This window comes from Mustela erminea, chromosome 7 (assembly GCF_009829155.1).
Source record: "Mustela erminea isolate mMusErm1 chromosome 7, mMusErm1.Pri, whole genome shotgun sequence".
Taxonomy (NCBI): domain Eukaryota; kingdom Metazoa; phylum Chordata; class Mammalia; order Carnivora; family Mustelidae; genus Mustela; species Mustela erminea.
In genome coordinates, this window is record NC_045620.1 from 1 (window position 1) to 19,051 (window position 19,051).

The 19,051-nt window shown below is 48.4% G+C and overlaps 1 protein-coding gene across 4 annotated transcripts; it reads right to left on the reverse strand.

The window, feature by feature from the left end:
* Window positions 1-1,613: 1,613 nt before the first annotated feature.
* On the reverse strand, window positions 1,614-18,317 carry PCMTD2 (protein-L-isoaspartate (D-aspartate) O-methyltransferase domain containing 2). Of its 4 annotated transcripts, none has more exons than XM_032350065.1 (5): window positions 18,169-18,317; window positions 13,289-13,619; window positions 9,849-9,951; window positions 8,467-8,638; window positions 1,614-1,934 (listed from the first exon to the last, which is right to left on the reverse strand). In XM_032350065.1, exons 2-5 carry the CDS (start codon window positions 13,593-13,595, stop codon window positions 1,758-1,760), a joined length of 759 nt encoding a protein of 252 aa, XP_032205956.1. In that variant the 5' UTR covers window positions 13,596-13,619; window positions 18,169-18,317; the 3' UTR covers window positions 1,614-1,757. The 4 variants fall into 4 exon arrangements, with proteins under 4 accessions (XP_032205956.1, XP_032205959.1, XP_032205955.1 ...); XM_032350068.1 differs by lacking the exon at window positions 18,169-18,317 and adding an exon at window positions 17,444-17,973; XM_032350064.1 differs by lacking the exon at window positions 18,169-18,317 and adding an exon at window positions 16,877-17,973.
* Between the last annotated feature and the right edge of the window lie 734 nt (window positions 18,318-19,051).

Consider the following 19,051-nt stretch of genomic DNA (forward strand, 5'->3'; position numbering starts at 1 on the left):
AGGGCTCTGCTCCATTCCTGACCGGGGTCCCAAGCAGCCCCCCAGACCCACATGCCCAAGAGATGCCAGACACCTCAAGGCCCACGTCCTTCCTCAGAAACAGCCTATGTGCCTGCCCCCGAATCCCTTCCGCTTCAGAGGCCACCGTCTCCATGGAAACACCTTCGCTACTTTAGAAAACTCTGGCCCAGGAAGACAAAGTTGCAATTAACTGTCCATTTCGGGAGCCCAAAACATCACGGGGCTATTGATCAGCCAGCGTTCGCTCCAGAGCTCTGGTCTCAAAACCAAGCTCTTGGGGTGCCCTCCATGCTGTCGCAGCTCTTACCCAGACCCGGTCAAGCCCTCACACTACGAGACTTGTCTTCAACCAAACCCCCGAGAGGCCTTGCAGACGCATCGACGTGGCCTCACCTTCCAACACTCGGGCAGCGCTGCGGAAGGCCGTGCCCTGCCTGTGAGTAACGCCAGCCTCTCCGGGGGAGAGTCCCAGGGCGCACGCACAGGACTAACTCAGCCTTCGCCCGGCCACAGGGCCGTCGAGAAGACAGAAGCACCCCATCTTTGAGTTCACACACACGGTGGCTCCCACGGCCTCCAGGACAAGTCTAACTCACGCAGTGGGCTCGTTTCTCCCACTCGGACCATGCCGAAGAGCGTGCACGTAGGAAGTCCCCATCAGCCTCTGCTCATGCTTTTTCTCCCTTTCTCCTCTCCTCAGAGAATTCACTTTCACCCAAAATGTCCCACCCTCTGTCAAACCCTCCCTGGCCCCTCTCAGCCTCTTTCTGTATCTTACCGCTCGCTGCTCACTGCCACATTTCAAGGACCGTGTCTGTGGCAGGTGACCTCCACTTAGCAGAGACCGAGGCAGTGCATGACTATCTGATAAATGTTTCCTCACAAATTTAAGAAAAAAAAATTTCTGGAAGGAATTTGCTAACATGTATCATCTTTGGATTTGAGATTACGGTTATTTTTTTCCCTTTTTTGGTGCATTTTCCAAATTTTCTAAATGATCAGAATGCAGAATCCATGCTGAATGGTTTTATTTTCAATAAAATCACTAGGATTCTCATTGCTGTGTAAATCTCTGTGTAAATTATAAAACAGTATATGGATAATGTCAGCTCTTTCTGATTCCCCATCCTGAAGGAGTTGAAGACAGAGGGCTAGCCAAATGAATCTCCATGGCAAGCCTCCCACCACCTGAAGCGTGTGCCCACGAGGCGCCCCGAGGAGGGAGGGGTCCCGTGACTCTGCAAGAGCCCCTGGCCCAGCGGTGCTGGCAACACGCTGTGTCTGTGAGACTTCGCCACAGAGCAGACGACTCCCTCTCAAGAGAGCCTCCTGCCTTCAATGGCACGGCCAGCAAGAATTGTCGGAGAAGGTGCCTGGGGGGCTCAGTGGGTTAAAGCCTCAGCCTTCGGCTCAGGTCATGATCTCAGGGTCCTGGGATCGAGCCCCGCATCGGACTCTCTGCTCAGTGGGGAGCCTGCTTCCTCCTCTCTCTCTGCCTGCCTCTCTGCCTACATGTAATGTCTGTCTGTCAAATAAATAAACAAAATCTTTAAAACAAACAAAAAAAAAGAATTCCCGGAGATTTAAAAGAAGGCAAAAACAACATAAAATGGGCTGAAAACAGATTACTTTTTTTAATATCTAAAAATCATTTGTAACATTTTAAGGTTTCAGTGGGTAGAAAAATGTTCCTAAATATTAAAAGGCTCCTTACAATTTGTCTCTCTCTTCAAATTCTAATGAGATTTTTTTAAAGATCCAAAGGATAAGTAAGGATTTTTGTACTTACGTAACTGGACAAGTCTTGATTTTCCAGACTCCGAATGACAGGGCTGGACCAGAGGAGCAAAAGAAACTGCCAGAATCTTTTTGGTCTCCCAAGCAGAAGGGCCAGTTCGCGTTATCTTAGTCAACTGCCCCAAAGAGAAAATGAGAATATTCACAAGATGTGGCTACTGTCGGTTTATATTTAATCAATCCTCCACATAAACTAAAAAAAAAAACCCACAGAGATACTGATAATGAAATAACCTGAGCACAGAGGCCCCTAACATGATGTGACATGAAGCACCCAGGAAGTATTAATATTGTCGCAAGGGTGTTTTGCCTGGGTATGTTCAAAGCCTCCAGACCTAATTCCTGTTTACGAGAAATACGTGCGTTAGAGAAAAGAAATCAAAGAATACCAAGAAGAGTCCGTCAGACGAGACCACTTCCCTGGGCTCCCCACAAGAGCCAGGGCTGAGGGTGATGCTTAGTAAGGGGCAGGCAGGAGGCACGGACATTCTCAAGTCTGAGTCAGTAAAGACATTCACGACAACCTGCAATGATGCTTCAGTCTAGACCGGACCCCAGGCTGTTTGTTCCAGAGGACAGAAACCATGAAGAACTTGCGACCGTGACCTTCTTGTGTGACCGTGATCACACACCAGGGAGCAGCTAGTGCCGCAGGCTCACGGCCACCTCTGTCCGAGCTGCTCCCTGCTCCAGCACTGTTTCTGAGTGACGTCACCGCCACGACACACAGACCTGCAGAAGAGCCTGATTAGACAACACAGCCCTCCTGTGTGCTCTGTGTGATGGTGCCCGTTTCTGAAAGGCCTATTCAGGTCACAGTGCTATTTTCTGCTCAGCTCTGACATGCTAAGATTATATACTCTCTTCTCTAAAAATATCCAAGCCAGCAAATCCTCTTAAAACTAAGATTCTATATCATGAACCTTGGAAGTGAAAGCATTAAGTAGCCACGTACTAGGTAAACATCAATAAGTCACTCACACTCTTATGTACAAGCAAAAACTTCTTTTTAAAAACATTTTCTTAAAGGAGAAGTTCTAGTTATAATGAACATCAAATATCTAAATACAATCGATAAATAATGTGTGAACCATTTAGGAAAACTATAAATCCGTATTCCATGGTCCAGACACGGAGACGGATACTAAAAATCCGCTACAATCCTCAAATCAGTATACAGGTAACACAATTCCAATAAAAGGACTGACGTGTATTTCTGATACAACAAAGATTACTAAAGTAATTTTAAATAAAGGGGAGCCTGGGGAGCTCAGCCGGTTAAGGAGCCGACTCTTGACTTCAGCTCAGGTTGCGGGACCGAGAGCCTGGGGCGGGTGTGCTCAGCAGGCGTCTGCTCCAGCAGCCCCCCTCTCTCAGTCCCCCTCACCCCCCCGCCCCTGCACGAGCACTCTCTCTCTCTCAAATATTTTTAAGAAATAGTAGCAATTTAAATAAAGATGTATTTGGGGGCGCCTGGGTGGCTCAGTGGGTTAAAACCTCTGCCTTCGGCTCGGGTCATGATCTCAGGGTCCTGGGATCGAGCCCTGCATTGGGGGGGGGGGGCGGTCTCTGCTCAGTGGGGAGCCTGCTTTCCCTGCCCCCGCCTGCTGCTCTGCCTACTTGGGATCTCTGATAAAATAAATAAATAAAATCTTTATAAATAAAAAATAAATATTTAAAACAATACTCTGAGAAAGAAGAGCAAAAATGGGGACACATCACCCTGCTATCCACAATGATGACAGCAATAAGCAGGCGGCAGTCAGCAAGGGTATGGGAGGCTCCTCTCCTTTAAGGCAGTTGGCCGAAGTTAAAATACGGAGTCTCGGATCCAACACTTCTGCTCTTGAGACTACATCTGGAAGTACAGTGTATCATCTTCATGGACGAAGATTAAGCCAGAGAGTACCCACAGAGTCACCTGCACACCCTCTGCACAGCAGCAGTGCTTGCAAACAGCAAAAGGGTGGAAAGAACCCAAGTGCCCATCAGAAAAACACATTTTCATACACCAGGAAAGAATATTTTTGAATAAACAACACAGGGACAGAAAAGAATTTTCACTTACACCAAATCCAAATACCAAACCCATAAAATGAACAATAAGCAACGTATAAAACCTAAAATTATCCGCTCCTATATCTTATGTCTAGATGAATATACGGAATGGAAAAAAATGTGCCTTTCTTCACTGAAGTCAAGTCATGGAAAAAGTACGTTTGCTTGTATATTTTTTGAGGACACAGATAAACTAAGAACAAACAAAGTGGTTACCTACAGGTGAAGTGGAGAGACCATACATGGAAAAAAAATTCTGTGAGTATTCATTATTTAGATCTTGAAACCCCATAAATATTTTACGAGGTTATACACCTTAAATGCAATCCCTAAAAACAAACAAATGAGCTCTAAGTCGGGCTAGCAGCACAACCACACAGGGAAGCATTATCTCCAGGGACTTTCAAACATGTTTGTTTGTACATCCCCAGGAGAAGGGCAAACTCAGCCGTCAGGGAGCCTCCAGCATGGGACACAGCACCTGCGCAGAAGTCAGGAAAACCCTCTGGTCCTGACTTTGAGCAGGAAGCACCAGTATAAACAAACCCATGGTGTGTTCTGGTGTCCGAAAGCCAAACCAACAGAAACATAAGTCCGTATGGGTGGAAAGGGACTTCTTGGCTCCAGAATACCACTGAAGAAAACCAACCCGGTATCAAAGATTCCGACAAAGGGCCCACCTGTGTTCTCTAAACACCAATTCCCAATGAACTTAAAATTAACAGAGATCCTCAGAAACAGTTAAATCTAACTTTGTGGTAAAAAATACAAAAAATGAGTGTGGAGTATCTTTTCTTACCAGAAAGTAACAAAACCATCAAAGACTACTGAGGGTGTATCAGAGTCCAAGAGCCAACCTGGAGAGGTGCCTATTGGCCAGGACTGTACATTTTAAGTTTCAATAAGAATCATACGATGATTAAAATTTTAAGTACATCTATATCCATGAATTCACACCGCCGTTAGAAACCAAATAAAATCTTACGAGTCACCACTTTCAACAAATGCTAAAGAACCAGATTACTGAGGAAACTGATAGACAAAGCTTAAGAATCAGAATTTATCCAGCTTCTCCTTATAACATGTACGTAGGGTAACCAAGTAACTGGTAGGAGTGTTTCTCTTCATGTAAGTATTCCAGGTACTATAAAGTCGCAAGATACAAAATCAATGTACAGAAATCTACTGCATTTCTATAGCTAATGATGCAGCAGAATGAGAAATTAAGAAAACAATCCCATTTATAACTGCTCCAAAAATAATGAAATATCTATAAATAAACTTTAAAAAGAGGTGAAACATCTCTACTCTGAAATTCATAAAACACTGATGAAAGAAACTGAAGATGACACAAAGACACAAAACGGACCGGACTAAGGACCTGAATGTGACACCTAAACGCATAAAAACCCTGGAAGAGTGCATAGGCAGTAATGTCTCCGACATTGGTCGCAGTGACAATTTCTAGATAGGTCCCTTCAGGCAAGGGAGACAAAAGCAAAAATCAACTGCTGGGTTAGAACAGAAAGCTTCTGCACAGCCAAGGAAACAACCAGCAAACTAAGAGCCAACGTATGAATGGGAGAAGATATTTGCAGTGACTCATCCCACAGAAGGTTAGTACCTAAATTACCTAAAGAACTTACACAACGCAACACCCAAAACCCAAATAATCCAATTTAAAAGTGGGCAGAAGACACGAACAGGTACTTCTCCAAAGAAGACATACAAATGGCCCACAGACACGAGAAGACGCTCCACGTCACTCCTCATCACGGAAAAGCAGATCACAAGCACAATGAGGGGCGCCTGGGTGGCTCAGCTGGTTGGGCACCCAACTCTCGGTCTCCGCTCAGGTCACAGTCTCGGGGTCGTGAGATCGAGCCCCGCATCAGGCTCCACACCCAGCACAGAGTGTGCGTGAGATTCTCTCTTCCTCTCCTCTGTCCCTCCTACTCATGCTCTCTCTTTCTAAAATAAATCCATCTTAAAAAAAAAAAACATACCACAGTGAGACACCACCTCACCCGTCAGAAAGGGGAGAATCAACACAGGAAACAAGCAGTGGTGAGGACACGAGAAAAAAGAACCTCCTTCTCCACTGGTGGGATGCAAACGGGTGCAGCCGCTCTGGAGAAGAGTACGGCGGCTCCTCAGAAAGTTCAAAACAGAGCTGCCCTACAACCCAGCCCTGCACTACGAAGTACTTCCCCGAAGAATACGAAAACCCTAACTCAAAGGGACACCGCACCCTCCTCCTCTTTACTGAAGCATGATCCGCAACAGCCACGGTACGGAAGCAGCCCCAGTGTCCACGGACAGGCGAACAGACAAAGATACGGCACAGACACACACGACGGACTATTACTGGGCATAAAGAAGAATGACATCTGGCCATTTCCCATGACACGACTGGAGCCAGAGCACATCATGCTAAGCTGAACAAGCCAGAGAAAGACCAATACCACAGAACTTCACTCATATGTGGGATTTAGGGAACACAGTCACTGACCAAAGGGAAAAAAGAGACAGACCGAAAAACACTCCTAAGGAACCACCAGGGTCACCAGAGACGATGGGGGACACGGGAAGGAGACAGAGTGTAGGTGCGGTGCCGAGCCCGGGCGGTGCAAGCACACCTGCCGCTAGCGGGACACCACACACTAACTGCGCTGGAATCCAATTCAAGAGAAGACAAGGGTGAAAGGTGCCAGCTGAAGAGACGTGACGGGATCAGACTGTCCCGCAGCCCCTACTGAGGTAATGGGTCCAGGCCAGAGCCGCACTGCCCACGTCGGAGAACGAGACAGCAGGCGTGCCGGGCCTGCCCACGCCCGGGCTCTGTACCGCCGTGAGGGCTTCTCGCACCCTCAGCTGGAAACTAAGCAAGTCTCTGGGTCCCACTAACAACGTGTAACGAAATGAGGAGCAGAAAGAGTATGTTAAACATCACCCCAGAGATAGGTCGTCTCCAAATCTAGACTACCGTAAACTGTAAGACAAACCACTTGATTTCAAGGAAAAAGGAGGGGGGGGGGGGCAAAGAAAAAAGAGGAGCTCTGGATAAAAAACACTTAGGAGATGGGGTGCCGGGCTGGCTCGGTCGGTGAGCGGAGCAACTCTTGCTCTTGGGGCACGCGTTTAAGCCCCACGCTGGGTGCAAAGATCACTCAAAAATAAAATCTTCCAACAAATAAAAAGAGAAAGAGAAAGATCAACCAAAGAGAAGACATAAATCTTAAATGGAGGGGCGCCTGGGGGGCTCAGTTGGTGGAGCAACTGCCTTCGGCTCAGGTCATGATCCTGGAGTGCCAGGATCCTGTCCCGGAATCGAGTCCTGCATCGAGCTCCCTCCTCGGCAGGGAGTCTACTCTCCCTCGGACCTCTCCACTCTCTCTCGCTCTCTCTTTCTCTCTCAAATATAAAACTTTTAAGAAAATCTTAAATGGAGATCCATTCAAATAAACTATTCAAGCAAATTTTGAGATAATTAGAAAAATCTGAACACTAGCTGGCAATTTTAAAATACTAAGAAATTACTGGTGATTTTTTATGTTGATAACGGTTTTGTGATATCCTTAAAAACAGTCCTTATCTTTTATAAATACACTTTGAAATATTTATGGATAAAAATTTTGTTTTACTTAGCGATAGTCACTGCAGTCTGTATATAATAGTAAATAAAAGAATGTTATACAGACAGCCCCGTGGGCAATTCCAGGAGCCAGAGGACACACTATGGTCAACAATTCCACAGGTCACAATACAAGCAACATGATGACACAGAATATTAAATGGCTTAAAATTATCTCATCAATTAAGGAAAACATCGTAACTTCTCAACAGTACGTGCAATGATTCCTTAGAAAGGTACTGACTACAAGCGTCGGACACTAACAGGGCTTAAGGTAAGGTTGTGAGCGATTTTTCTTCATTTTCGTATGTTCTGGATGTTCAGCAATGAATGATTCCTTTTTAAACAAAATAAATTAAATGCTAACATTTTTAAATTGCAGAAAATCCCACAAAAATGCACAATCTCATAATTTTTATCATTTCCATTTTTCCTTAGTTCTTTGTAACTGAGACATGCTCCCTGATGACCAATTCAGTTTTGATTAATCTGCTTGTTCGTGAGAACTTGTTTTCTCAAAGAAGCGCAACAGTGACGACAGACAGACACATACACGACCGAACAGCAGACGGAGACAAGACTCCTCCGAAGGAAGAGACTCCGGTATAATACTCGCTGTCACAGAACCTAGCAGTTAGACCCGAAGGACTCGAAGGACGTCTGCACACCATTCTGACACCAGAACAAGCGTACTGGAGCGGCTGCGGGCAGGGCGGGGGGCGGGGGGTGGGAGAGCGACGGACGAGGGAGGGGAGGCTCACAGCGCAGGCTCCAGGGTGCCCACCTGCGTCAGGCCCTGGCCCAAGCTGGGCTGTCTTTAGGACCTGTCCCTGCCTGTGCCCTCATCTGTGAAACGGAGGGAGCTGTCATGAAGCAAACGGGGAAAAACACATGGAGACTTCTTGGAACAGACCTGGGCCAACAGTTAAGCGTGTCAGTTATGAGAGGGATCTGACCTTCTCTTCCAGTGGCATGACAAGGATGCCCCCTACTTTGAGAAGACTCTTCATGTACTCTTCATGCTCTTTCTGCACACCAGCCCCACAGTACACACGATCGTACTGAGAACAATCTGGAGAAATCTCCAGGCAATTGCCAGTAACAAAGGAAGGTTCACAGAAGTCAAATCTAAAAGCAAAAAATGTTTTCCGTAACTGAATATATCACATTGTAGCAAGTCTCTACAGTAAATCTGTACTACCCACAGGTTACGTTTTCCTTGCCCATAATACCACTGACAGAGTTAGAAGCTGCAAGTCAGACCCCCAAAATAACTGTATCATTAATAAACCAAACCCTAGAAATCCCAAACAAAATATTATGAAAGTGAACGCCACAAACTTAAGACAGACTTCTATCATCTAACTTCCCATCATCACTGTCTTTGCTCTGTCTTTACAAATCATCACCTTATTTAAGATCTAAGAAAAACAAGCAAAATGAGGGGCACCCGGGTGGTTCAGTCGGTTAAGTGTCCGACTCTTGGTTTCACCTCAAGGCACGATCTCAGGGTTGTGAGATGGAGCCCCATTTGCTTCGGGTTCCACACTCAGCGTGGGGTCCATGTGAGATCCCCTACCCCCCCGCACTTATGTGCATAAGTATGCGCTCGCTCGCTCTCTCTCCCTCTCTCTCAGATAAGTGAATCTTTAAAAAAATAAAACATAAAAACCAATAAAATGAAAGAAAACTACATTTGGTGTTTCTAAAAATGTTAAATCCTAAAATAAAAACTTTAATGCCTTATTTAAAAATGGCAAGAGGTAGTTATATATACTGTCCAAATACAAATGCAATAATTCTGTTTAAGAATTAGGAGATAAATTATTATCTGTGTTGGAAACGTGAAAATCAGGCAAAATGAACATTCTATTTCCCTCTCCTATTACACTAGAGAAGAATTACCTTTCCCTGGCGTCATAATTAAAAAACCTAAAGCCCTCAAAAGCACAAAATATTTAAGAAAATAATTAGAGGGGCGCCTGGGTGGCTCAGTGGGTTAAGCCTCTGCCTTCGGCTCGGGTCATGATCCCAGGGTCCTGGGATCGAGCCCTGCATCGGGCTCTCTGCTAAACGGGAAGCCTGCTTCCCCCTCTCTCCCTGCCTGCCTCTCTGCCTACTTGTGATCTCTCTCTCTGTGTCAAATAAATAAATAAATAAAATCTTTTTTTTTTTTTAATTTTTTTAAAAAGAAAATAATTAGAACAGCTTTGCATACACCCCATTCTCCTGCCAAAACTGAATCATGTTATATGAACATTAATAAACTTTTCTCTCCCATCTAATCAAGTTTAAATTATAATTCACACAGCAACCCAAGGGTAGTATTTGATCTTACTTGTCAAAGCTGTCGCTGGTTCTAATGAAGAAGTCCAGCTTCTGCTTTGCATATTCTATTACATCCGAATGGAGTTCAACCCCGTGGTTCACACCAAAAGGACCTAAAATGTTCCAGAATAAAAAAATTTTTAGAACTAGGGCAAGAACTCTTACTCTTTATTTGTTTTATCCACTGCAACGCACCAGATTCTGCATGTATAATTACATGAAGAAATTCGCAAGGTTTAGAGGTCTTACCACATTACCAGGCCTAAATCACCCAAGCTAAATCTTTAAGTACACAGGGTAGACTATGCTCACCACACTGTAAATATTAATAACTGTAAATACTTGTTTCTTTGATATTACCGACGCCACAGCTTTCCAAAGCCTGGGTTGCTCTGCTCTCAAACCTTTGAAGAATTATTTGAAGATGTAAAAAAGCCAAGATCTGCAACCAAGAATTCAAGATCTTACTAATGAATTAAAGAAGAAAGACATTATTTCCAAATGACACTGGACTCAGGACTGTGTTCCACTAGAGGTTGCCCCAACTACTCAGACATGGGCACAAATAGCTTTTGATCATCATTAAAATAAAACTATAACAGGGGCACCTGAGTGGCTCCGTCGGTTGAATGTCCAACTCTTGATTTCAGCTCAGGTGATGATCTCGGGGTCCTGCTCAGTGCGGAGTCTGCTGCAGATACGCTCTCTCCCACTCCCCTGCCCCTTCCCCCCCACTCGTGTACGTACACATTCTCACTCTCTTAAATGAATAAATAAAATCTTTTTTAAATAAACTATAACCAAACCACAATGGAACATTTTTTATGTCAAAAGAATTTTATCAGCAATTGGAAATAAAGCTGTGAGGAAGGTTATAAGCCCACTTAACAATAAATGTATTATTCCCTCTGTATAAAACTGCCTCTAGGTCAGATCTACTGATACAGACAGCTTGGGTGAGTCTCTGTTTTGGGAATTCACTTATACCAAGGTCAAAAACAGGCAACACTTATTATGATGACGGAGGACAAAAGGGTCCTCTCTCCTCTCTGTGTGGGGAAGGACAGCCAGAGAGCTTCTGGGGTGCTGGTCCTACTCCATACCTTGTTCTGGGTAGTACCTGCATGAAATTGAACACGTGCACAAAAAGTCACCAAGCTCCACACCTCACACGTGTTCATTTACTGTAGGTTAACTTACACAGCCATTTTTAAATATCTCCATGGGAAAATCAACAGGGCATGAAGAACTTTATTTACTGGGCGGACATTCCGAAGTCACAGTGCAGCACTTAACCCTACGGCCCAACAGAAATACTGAAAAATGAGCAACCATCTGCGCACCCGTATCTTGACATTTTGCCACTTGGGCTCTCCTGGTCCCCAGACAGCACAACACCCACCCCAAGCCAAGGCCGCCTTCTCCTCCACCTGGACAGCTCACCTGGGGCACTCTTCTCCCAATGTCTGTCAAATGCACAGCTGCTGCTGAATGATTCTCCCTGAAACACACCCTACCTGAGAAGCATTTTCAATAATTACATCAAATTCAAATTGTCCAATCTCAAGCCCCTCTGCCAAACCACAGACTTCCCTCCCCACGGCCCTCTGGCTAGGAGCTCGCGCCAGAAACCAAGCAAACCTTTACTTCCGCACTCTTCATAGTTTCATTAGCCCCCCTCCTTTATCAAAACCTGTTAAGCACTTAATTCTCATAACAGATATAGGACATAGTTCCTAACCCCAAGGAGCTTAACACCAAACAGAGCAGTAACACGAAGCCCCCGACTCAGCCCAATAAGAAGCTGACTGAGGGGACGGAGGGCACAGAAGGAGTAAGGACTGAGTCCTCAAGGGCATGGCACTGAAGCCAGCCCAAAAGCCCTCCCACCCCTGCAGGAGGGCTCCCCACTCCCTCATCACACAGCACCTTCAGGCCCCTGCCCACAAGTGCAGCAGCAAAGGAATGAAGTTCAGGGCCAGGCAGGAAGGCAGCCGGACCTAGAGAAGAGTCGATGAAAGACTCCAGACCTCATGGCTGCGGGCTCCGGGAGGCCACCACGGTTTTCGGCCCTGAAGTGGTGTGCAACACCGAAGGCTGAGCTGACCAGAACCCGCGGGGTCCACACAGAGGCATCGGCCGTGCCAGCGCAAGGTGTCCACCCGGGAAAGCAAACGCCCGTCGCCTCCTTCACGTGCGTCACAGCAGCACAGAGTGCCCACTGCGACCCCCAAGAAGCCTCCCTTCCTTTAGAGCTCTCCCCACCCAACATCTGATCACATTCCCAGCAAACAGGGGGCTCCCAGAAGAGAAGCTGTTGAGAAGTTCTGGGGCATGTCAAGTGCAACAGGCCGCGTCTGGCTTACTACAAGAACCGAGCATCTCAGTTCCTTTCCAGAGCATCTCTAACCTAGTCCGTTGGATGCCCCATCCCACTCTCCACCAAACACCATCTCACCCTTAGCTCCCCCAGTTTCTCAGCTGAACTGAAGGACCTTTCACTAATTCCAGAAGGATACATCACCTGGGCTCTTCACAAAGCAGTCTTGATCCAAGACAAATTAAGTTCAAAAAGCATATCGCTTCAAAAAACAAAACAAAAACAAACTTAAAAATTTGAGGATAGCAATCTGTGGCCTAAAGTCAAAGGGTCAGTCTCAAAACTTCATCAAATTCCAAACTCTAGGAACATATAAAGAACCCCAAATTTCATTCCACACCCACAAAATCAACTGTCCCTGCTGAGACATTCTGTACCGCGCTGTGGTGCAGACGCCGCGCTCCCTCGCCAGTGCGGCAGCAGCCCCAGCCCCGCCTCCTCCGCAGAGAAATCTTTCCAAGGGCAGGTCAGCCCCCATTACTCCTCTGGCAAAACCGTTCTATCTCAGAGTAAAAACAGACACCTAAACCTTCAATTATTGGACACTGCCGTTTCAAAAACAAAAACGCCCATTGCCATGTGCAGTCTCACAACTTACTTGGGGAGAGAGGCAAAACCTGTGAAGTCCTTCCCATCCCTGGAATTTACTGACAAACAACACTGTACAGGTACTAACTTTTTGAGCATTAAAACAAAACAAAACAAAACAAAACTTCTTGGAAGAACTTTAACTAACAGGGAACTTTAAACTTGGTCTCTGTTTACAGAGTGACAAAGCAGGCTGGGTGACTGTATCGTAAAACGAAAAATCACCGTAAGGTCCTGATTTACACACTTCTCACGGCCCTCTGCTGTGCAGAAGGAGGGTGCGCTGAACAGACCGTGGAGGCACAGGTGGGAGGGGGAAGGGAACAGGAGGGTCCCTCCAGGACACTCCAGCCCCCCCAAGACTGTGCATAAACCAAAGCAGAAGACTGCTCAGAAGGCGCTCCGACGAGGGCCCTACAGAGGAGACACTGCCCCGGCACCAGGAGACAGATGGTGCTCTGCTGCACTCTGTCCAGACTCACCGAGAATGAGCCCCACCATGGAGCTGAGATAGCCCGTGCCGCTGCCCAGGTTCAAGAAGGAGAGGCCCGGCTGCAGGTCCAGGGCCTCCATCACTTCCGAATAGATGCACGGAGCCGAGAGGTGGATGTTGCCGTGCTTCCACGCCAAGTCTTTGTAAGCGTTTTCTTTAAACTCTTCAAGGTAATAGTCTGCGCGATCGATAGCCCGGAAAGCCTGCTCAACCGGCGCGGTCCGGATGTACTGCGCCTCCTTCAGGTTGTCCACCAGCTCGTCGTTGTCCTCGCCGGCGCTCACCGCACCTCCCATCTTCCGGATCGCACGTGGGCAACGCTGCAAAGACAAACGTTTCTGAAGGGCTAGCTACATTAAAGGCCAGAGCACACCAGTTAGGGTTCTAATAACATGCCAGTCTCAAATTCTGAATTCTGAAAATATCACAGATGGAATATATTGGATCAGCAACTGCCTAACCCACCCCACCCCCTCCAAATTCAGAAATTTTCTTCAGAAAGAAAAAAAGCCAAAGATGAAATTCCATTATAACCGGAAGCTTGTAATTTACAATTTCAAATGCATTCAAATGAACTGGAGGTACCTAACACATATCCAACAGCTGCAAACAGCACTGAAGAAAGAACTCGATATTTTACGACAAGTCGTCAATCTACAAAGTCAGGTATTTAGGGTTAAAATATCTTGAATATGGATCTGCCTTAAAAGGGATATATCCACATATGGCAGAGTCAATGGATATAAGCATAAAAAGAATATAGATGTGTCTACAAAAGTCACACTACTACCAACTTCGCTTTGAATACTTCAAGTACTACAGATCACTTCTGATAAATAAATCTTTAAAAGCAAACAAAGGAAATAAAGGTAAACAACACATACTATAAAGTTACTCACTGTTTATTTGAAATTTGAATTTAACTGGTGTCCTAAATTTTACCTGACACCTCTACACCCCCACATACACATCAAGTCAAGGAATCCACTCAATCTGTTCATCTGGATATTCGGATGTACAAATTCCAGGCAAAAATACTACAGGATGAATGGTGATATTTTATTTTAACAAATACAAAATCTGTTTTCAAGCTACAACTGCTCCAAGGACTCCGACTCCCCCTTTGGATGTGTACGTAATGCAACCTTTCTACCCCTTTAACAAAAGGTACACTGCTTTCCTTCTTCCCAACTGCCTTCAAGAAGAAAAAGCAACAGTGTGACCCCTTCTTAGCCACCTGCCAACATACAATGTGCCTCCATCTAACTCACCGGGACTGTCACCATAAAAATATCTTCTCCAATTTTATAGGTACCCCATGTAACTCTTTCTGAAAGAATTATTTTACTTCACATAAAATGGTAACATTTTACAAAACACCTGATGTAAACTGTTGGGGAAAACAGAAAACACCAGACTTCACAAAGACTGACACATTTTCTAATTCACGTCCATAATAACATACTATAATTTATTATTACAAAGTTTATCTTTGCTTTCCCCCTCACAATCCTCTGGATTTCTAACAGCAGAACAAGAAGCATAAAAACTGGGGGAACAGCTTCCATACACATACCCCATGCACACTACTGGCAATTGTGGTGGGAGAGGTTTTCCCAGGAATAAAAATAAATGAACTCATGATAAATCTTCAGCTTCTCACAACAAATACACAAAATATGTAAACCTAGGGCTTAGTATAAACGCTCTAACACTTCACAGTTGGAACAGCTCATCTTCATCATCAAAATTTTAGACCTGAACATTAAGCTTTCTAAATCACCAGGATGGCCCAATTATTAGATTTTCACCCCATTTCAAGATGTTCTGGAGCCCTTGCTAGGTTAGGGTCCATGGCCAGTTAACTTAGCCAACTGGACAGACTGCTAATGAGGTCAAGCTTAATCTTCAATAAGCTACTTACTTCTGAGGCTACAGTCTACATCCCTAGTCTAGGACAGTCATCTTAAAATTTAGGTCACTGCTTAAAAGTGAAGTTGCGCTTGCTGCCCAAATGTCTATGTGGGAAAAGGCCTGGAAACCACGCATCTTCCATGGTGGATCGAACTCTCTACGTAATGTCCTACCATCCTATCTCAGTGCCATCATTCTACCTTCAGAAAGCAAACACTAACTCTATATTGGGTACGCTTTATTTTTTCTACCATGTAATCTATCACTTACTTCCCACTTCACCTCACTTTGAAAGTTTACTCACATGGAAAAGCTAGCATTTTAGTAAAAAGAGCTACAATCTTACAGGCACCACCCACCAGTCCCAGGGGTGTGGTTAGCTTCACAACATACTGAGGCAAATTGGGACCGAGTAGTCATTTTACTCCTGATTACAGACCAGTGCATGAAGAGACTAGAATTCAAACCCACGACCGTCTAGCCGAAGGCCTACATTCTCAAATTCTCAAAGAAAAAAACGTTCTTTAACACATAACATGTTGGTAATCTTTGCCCCAAATGACAGACTCTGTGACGATGCGGGAGCCCTCTCTTGCCGCCGGTAGGAAGCGTGTGACCATCGGCAGGGTCTCAGAGTACTAACTCTGCCTGCTCTTCTACCTCTCCTCACACTGCGTACAATCACGCTTACTCCTGACCACCCCAAAACACCAACAACAGATTCAAAGATACTCTTGCCCAACCCGATAATGGCTCTACCATCTAGTCAAATCCAATTGTTGGAAGTAATGAGAAGTAACTTCTGGATGCTGTACTTGATTCTACTTCGCAATCCTCAGTATAATTCACTCTTCCGGGGTCACAGGCCAACAGGACAACCTTATTCTCGCACTGCTCCTCCCAAAACCAACTGCCAAAGGGCAGTGAGGAAGACAGGTGAGCAGCAGCAGCAGCCATGGGAAGGTCCCAGGCCTGAGCCAAGGAGGCTAAAGCCGGGTCAACCAGCCTGAAGCCACGATCATGGGGGTGTGAGGTTCCAGTCAACACTGCGTTTGTCAGATTACACGTGGAGGGCCACGGCCCACCCCGCGTGTCACTCCTTCAGGGAAATACGGACGAGGTAATTTCATGTGGGAGGAAGGACCCTGTCCTGCAAGCCCTGAAAAGTTTGCCTTTTTTGTAATGCAAGGGCCTGACTTAAGCTGCGACTGCTGAGGAATAAACACTTTACCTCGGCCAACCATGCCTGAAATCAGCTCTTAATTGGTTTCCGTAACAGACCTTTTGGGCCACTTGTCTTTTCCCTTCTCATTTTTCTCTTCTCACGCTTCACATTCCCTCTTTGGTCTTAATATTCCGCAGTAAAAAGGAAGCCCGAGAAGCCCTAAGCTCCACCCTCAACCCCGAGGCCAGCAGAAACTAGCCCTAACTCTCTTCACGGCCCCACCTCACTGTGGGACCCCAGGTATGCTGTCAACTTTCCAGGTTCTGTAGGTAATAACCCGCACCCGCTACTCTTCCCTCCGTTTCCTGCCGGCTGTTGCTGAACGCTGTCTTGGATTACAGGAACTGAGGGGCTGGCGCTGGTCACGGAGACCCGCAGAACACAGAACCAAAGCCACACCTCCTGCTGGCAGAAGAATGAAAAGAAACAGAGACTTGCCGTGAAAACTAGAACTCCTACAGCGGGATTTTCTTCCAACACTAGAAAGGCTGCCGTGTGCACACCATTCCTGGAGCTGACAGAAGCTGGATCCGTGGAACACGTTAGATGAAGATTATTTCTACTCGACACAGAAAAGCTTTCTAACAACTAGAATTCCAAACACGGACCTGTTCTTAGAACCCACAGCCTGTCTCCCCCAGGGAGGGCCCAGGTTAGGTACAAGCTGAGGTGGGGGCCAGGAGGCCTAGGCTCGGACCCCATCCCCTCGGAGGCCCCCTCTCATGGCACCTCTAAAGCTCTACTTCCCCCGAGCACAGCCCCAAGTTCTGGGCTGACTGCACCGATTCTTGACTGTCTACTCGACACCCAAATCGCAGCCGCTGACTTCGACCACTGCCCTGCCGGAAAGAAAGAAGAAAACCACGACAGGCTAGTGATGAACCAAGGGGGCGGGCAGGGATCTGGGTCACTTTTCCGAGGGGCAACGCTGGAGCACACGTCAGCACGGAAAGTCCGAAGCGCCGGCACCAAGGCCAGCCGAGCTCGCCTTCCCCAACCACCCACCTTCTCCGGGGGCCTGGAGTCCCGGGGTTCTGAGCCACTTCTCAGTCGGAAGGGCCACAACTGCCCCCACGGTTCTGCCCTGGAGACTGGAAGTTCCGTCCTCCCTACACCCAAGACGGGCCCGAACTCGCAACCCAAGACCGCCAGGGGCAGCTTCCACCGGCTGCGCCCGCGGGGGCAGCCAGACGGTCGCCTTCGGAAAAGGCCCGAGGTCACTGGTTCCTAACGCGGACCCGCTTGCACGCGCCGCGCGACTCCCCGCAAACGTCCCCGGCTCGGCACGCCCGGCGCGGGCCGCGCGTCTCTCCGGCACGTCCAGGGGCGCCAGCGACGGGCCCGGGAGAGGCCGCGGGGACCCCGGGGAGCCGCAGGGCCAGCCAGGACGCCCCCCCACCGACACACCCCCGGAGCGCCGCAGGGGACGGGGCCGCGCTCCAGAGGACACGCGCCCCGGGAGGGTTGGGGGACGTGGGGACACGCAGGAGGGGAACCCGGGGACGGGCCGGGCAGACGCGGGGGAGGCTGGGGAACGCCGGTGGGGGGAGGGGAGCTAGACGTCCGGGAACGGGGGGAGGCGGGGAGAGGCGGGGGCGCCGGAACGGAGGGGCCGGCCCCGGAGGAGGGTCCCGGCGCTCGGGACCGGGGTGGGGGGGGGAGGTCGGGGGGGGAGCGACGCCGCCGCCCGCCACAGACCGGGCCGAGGGCGGCGGCGGGGGCGGCTCTACCTCCGGGCTCGGCCGGCCCGCGAGCTCGGGCTGCCTAGGCCGCGACCTGCAGCTCCCCCGGCGCCCCTCGCCCGTCCGGCGCCCCTCGCCCGTCCGCAGCCCGGCTGCGCCTCCCGACCGCCGCCGCCGTAAACATCCGCCGCCCCACTGCGCCTGTGCGCGCAACGGCCCGACTGCGCGTGCGCCCGGGCCCGGCTCTTAAAGGGGCGACGGCGCGGCTGGTGGGCCCCGGCGCGGACGGTCGGCGAGGCGCGTGGGAGGCCCCGCACGCTTCCGGGGTATTGGAGCGGGAGCGACCCGAGAACAGCTGCAGGCCAGGGTTAGGGCTTCCACGCGCCAGCAGAGCCGGGACCCAGGGAGGAGGGCCAACAGGTGACGGACAGTAACTCTCGGCAGTGGCTCCCTGGCTTGGGTGACACGGACGTCCGAGCCAAGGTGCTAGGACAGGAAGGATCCATCTGTGCCAAGAGAGGGCCCCATGGCTGCGGCCCCGCGAGCGGGGAAGGGAGCCGCAGCGCCCGCCGTGCACACCCCGAGAGGAGGCCACAGCAGCCCCCACCCGTCCTGCGCTTCCGCTGGCTGGACGCCGGCCTCTGCGCAGACCCTTCACCGCTTTTCTGGGCCTCAGCGGAGAAACACAGACTTGGAACAGACCCCACCCAAGATCTGCCCCACAGAGTGAGCCGCGAACCCGTACATCCCGTGTCGTGGAGCCGGTGTGCCCGGCCGTCTCCGCTATAGCCAGCCGCGGGCATCTGCAGGACACAAGACCCAGCGCCTGGGTTCTCAAGGGTTCTATTCCTAGAGGACGGTGGCGTCTGGGCGAGGGGCAGGCTGGTACAATTCTTTGGGTCCTACAAGGCAACGAGAACTGGTTTTGAAT